Below are 2,941 nucleotides of genomic sequence, written 5' to 3'. Positions count from 1 at the left end.
GGCGCGCCGGGCGCGGCCGTTGGAGCAGCCGTTGGAGCAGGGGCGTGGCCGTTGGCCGCCCAGCAGCGCCCGCGGGGAGGGCTCGGCACCCCCGCGCTCACCGCTCCTGACAGGTCCCCATCTGCAGCCCCTGCTCGCCACGGCGCTCGGGGAGCAGCTTTTGCGAGAAGTCCTATGGAGTAGAAAGCTTCCATGGAGGCACTCCCCTCCCCCCCCAAAGGAAAGCTAAACAAAATAAAAATAGGAAAAAAAAAATCTAAGAGTATTTCTCAGTAGGATCAGTAAGCCATAATACAGGTTTCAGCTTAAGCTACTGCCTTTCTTTATCCTTGAAAATACCCTTTCATAGTAGAAAAAATACCCTTTTCTATTTAGATTCATCTTTGCAGGTAACAGAATTAACTGCTCCCATCAAATGCAAAGTCACTTTGGCCTCTCCTGGAGGGTCCAGGACGGATTCATCTTCACGAATATGTCCTCGGCAGCCAGCCTTCCTCGCTCCCTCAGGTACCGCAGGATGTGAGGCCGCTGCCTCCAGGTCACCTTCAGTCCGTAGGCATGCTCCGGAGTATCTGTGACCAGCACTGTTGTCAGATCCTCCCTCCGGGGGGGATCAACAGCGAGTGCCAAGGTGCTGCGGGGCAGCCAGGCATGGCCACTCATCTGCGGCAAAGTGCTGCTGCAGCTCCGGCTCCTTCCAGAAGGCAGAGTTTGAGCCCGTGCCTCTGGGGAACTAGAGACTTCTGGTTCTACAGGCTGAGCGTCAGGCGAGGAAGAGAGTTCCCCGCCCTTTTCAGGACTATCCGCTGGGATGTTGGCTTTTGCCACTGCCCTTTTTGGGGGCTGCCTGCGAGGGAGATGTGCATTCCTCCTCGAGGGATCCGGGCAATCTGACAAGTGGCGTGCGGGTCCTTCTGAAGTCTCAAAAGTCAAAGGGGGAAACTTGCAGGGCATAACTTTTCGGGAAGCACCTCCTTGACGAAGAGCATCCCACTTCTGGGCTCTGTGACTCTTCTGACATCCTTCCAAGCTCACTGGCTCTGATGTTCCAAACTGTGGGCACACCTACAGGGCAAGGCAGATTAAAACATTAATTTTCCTCAGAGAAAGGAATGCCAAGCCCATTCTACTCCCCCCCTCCATCCAAACTTTCTTCAGTGTTTTCATTAAGTGGTCTGCTCTGCAGCAGAGAAAGGCAGTTGCTAATCAAGTTAGTCAGCAGGACACTCTGTTAAACTTTGAAACTATGTTCTGCCACTCTTCTCTGGAAAGGGAATACAGTTTAACTGAGCTGCTCTAAGTTATGCACATAAGAACTGGGATTTTTTTTTTTTTAAGTTTAGTTGACATGTTCTCCTCTAATTCCTGCTAATTTAAAACAGTTCAGAGTTGCACATGGTTTCTTGTTGTATCTTAGTGTAAGTGAATAAATTCAACAAGTTACAACCTCACTCTCCCTGAACAGGTTCAATTTACATCAATATATGTAAGATGATTTCAAATAAAAGATGCCCACATTAACTATAAATTATGAAATAAAGATATTTTGGGGAGTATTTTGAAAGCCTTATTTATCTAAGATGAAGAAACCACCTGGGCATCCAATGTCAGTATTTTAGAGAAGCCAGTCTGGATCTTCCACAGCAATTCAGATTGCTGAGCTTTGACTATTACTCGAAAGCTGGAAACCCTTCTATTAAAGTATTCTTTACCTTCCTGAGTCTCAGTGGAAAGGATCGGCTTCACCGTTCTGCACGTTCTCCAGAGGACGTAGTGTTCAGAACAGAGTAGAAACTACCTGCTACAGGACCCAACTACAGGACCCTTTCAGTGTTCTGGAGTTACTGCAGTCTCTCAAAAATTAAGCATTACTGTGTGATTTGTATTACGGATTATGATTTTCCATTGTGCATCCGTCCTGCTCGAAGGCAAAGTCACTGCGCAGCAGAAACAGCAGTAGGTGCATCCTGGCACACAGCTTAAGAAGACCAGAGAGCTGCTAACCTTGAAGATGCGACTTCCTGGCAAGCTGGGTTTTACCAGGGCAGAAGCCTTGGAGTGAAAAGCCTGTGGAAGTCTTAACATACCCCCAGGATGAGGAAAACCTTCCAGCTGCCACCGCAACGACTTGAGGAAAGATGTGCAGAAGATGGATTGGGAAGTTGCAAACCTACCAGCATTCTCAGATGGGATAGCAGCTAACAGGTTCGGTGCTGTTGGCTTCAAATATGTTTTATAATTATAGTACATTCAGAATTGAAAGGCTGGTATGTTTATGTATGGCACCTTCATATATAAAAGGGAAAAAAAAAATGAACATGTTCTGCTCTGAAGTTAAGACATCACAAAAATAACTCCAGCGCCCAGGGCCAGAGGAATGTGGGTTTGAAACGAGGCTTCTCAGAGCTGCCCTGTAAAGAGCTTGGAGACCCAGGCAACAGGAACAGAACTGCCCAGAGCGGCAGGAGTTGCTGCACGGGAACAGCCTGACCATCTTCATAGTAGCTGTGTGCTTAAAGCTGTTCACATTACAAGCTAAAACACTGAGTGGCGGAGACAATGCAAACAATCCCTGCAATATTATTTCAAACCAGAAAAGGAACCCGTTAGATGCCTTGTTTGGAGAGAAACTGTTCAGAACTCACAGAAAAAGAGTGCAAAATAGGCAACTCAGGCCTCCACTCTAGGATTACTTGCTCTAAATTTAGCACAGCACTAGAATACCTCAAGCCCAATTGAAATGAAAGGCCTAGTACTTTCACATCCGTCACTCAGGGTCTGTTATTATTTCAAGGGAATTCGAGGGAATTATTTCAAGCAGTAAGCCAATAAATAATAGTAATAATAAAAAAACATGGAAAAGAAACGGAAAAGAAACGGAAAAGAAACGGAAAAGAAACGGAAAAGAAACGGAAAAGAAACGGAAAAGAAACGGAAAAGA

The 2,941-nt window shown here is 46.7% G+C and overlaps 1 protein-coding gene across 1 annotated transcript in view; it reads right to left on the bottom strand.

Annotated features, from left to right (window-relative positions):
• Positions 1-350: 350 nt before the first annotated feature.
• RHNO1 (RAD9-HUS1-RAD1 interacting nuclear orphan 1) overlaps positions 351-2,941 on the bottom strand; it is a 3,341-nt gene continuing 750 nt past the window's right edge. The window contains exon 2 of the mRNA XM_026046949.1: positions 351-1,065. Within this exon, the coding sequence (XP_025902734.1) occupies positions 424-1,065 (642 nt within the window). The 3' untranslated portion in view covers positions 351-423. The remainder of the gene's footprint in view (positions 1,066-2,941) is intronic.

The sequence above is a fragment of the Nothoprocta perdicaria genome, unplaced genomic scaffold, assembly GCF_003342845.1.
Source record: "Nothoprocta perdicaria isolate Ctin4 unplaced genomic scaffold, notPer1 scaffold_464, whole genome shotgun sequence".
Lineage (NCBI taxonomy): Eukaryota > Metazoa > Chordata > Aves > Tinamiformes > Tinamidae > Nothoprocta > Nothoprocta perdicaria.
Note: the sequence above shows the minus strand (reverse complement) of the source record. Positions and strands in the feature narration are given on the sequence as shown.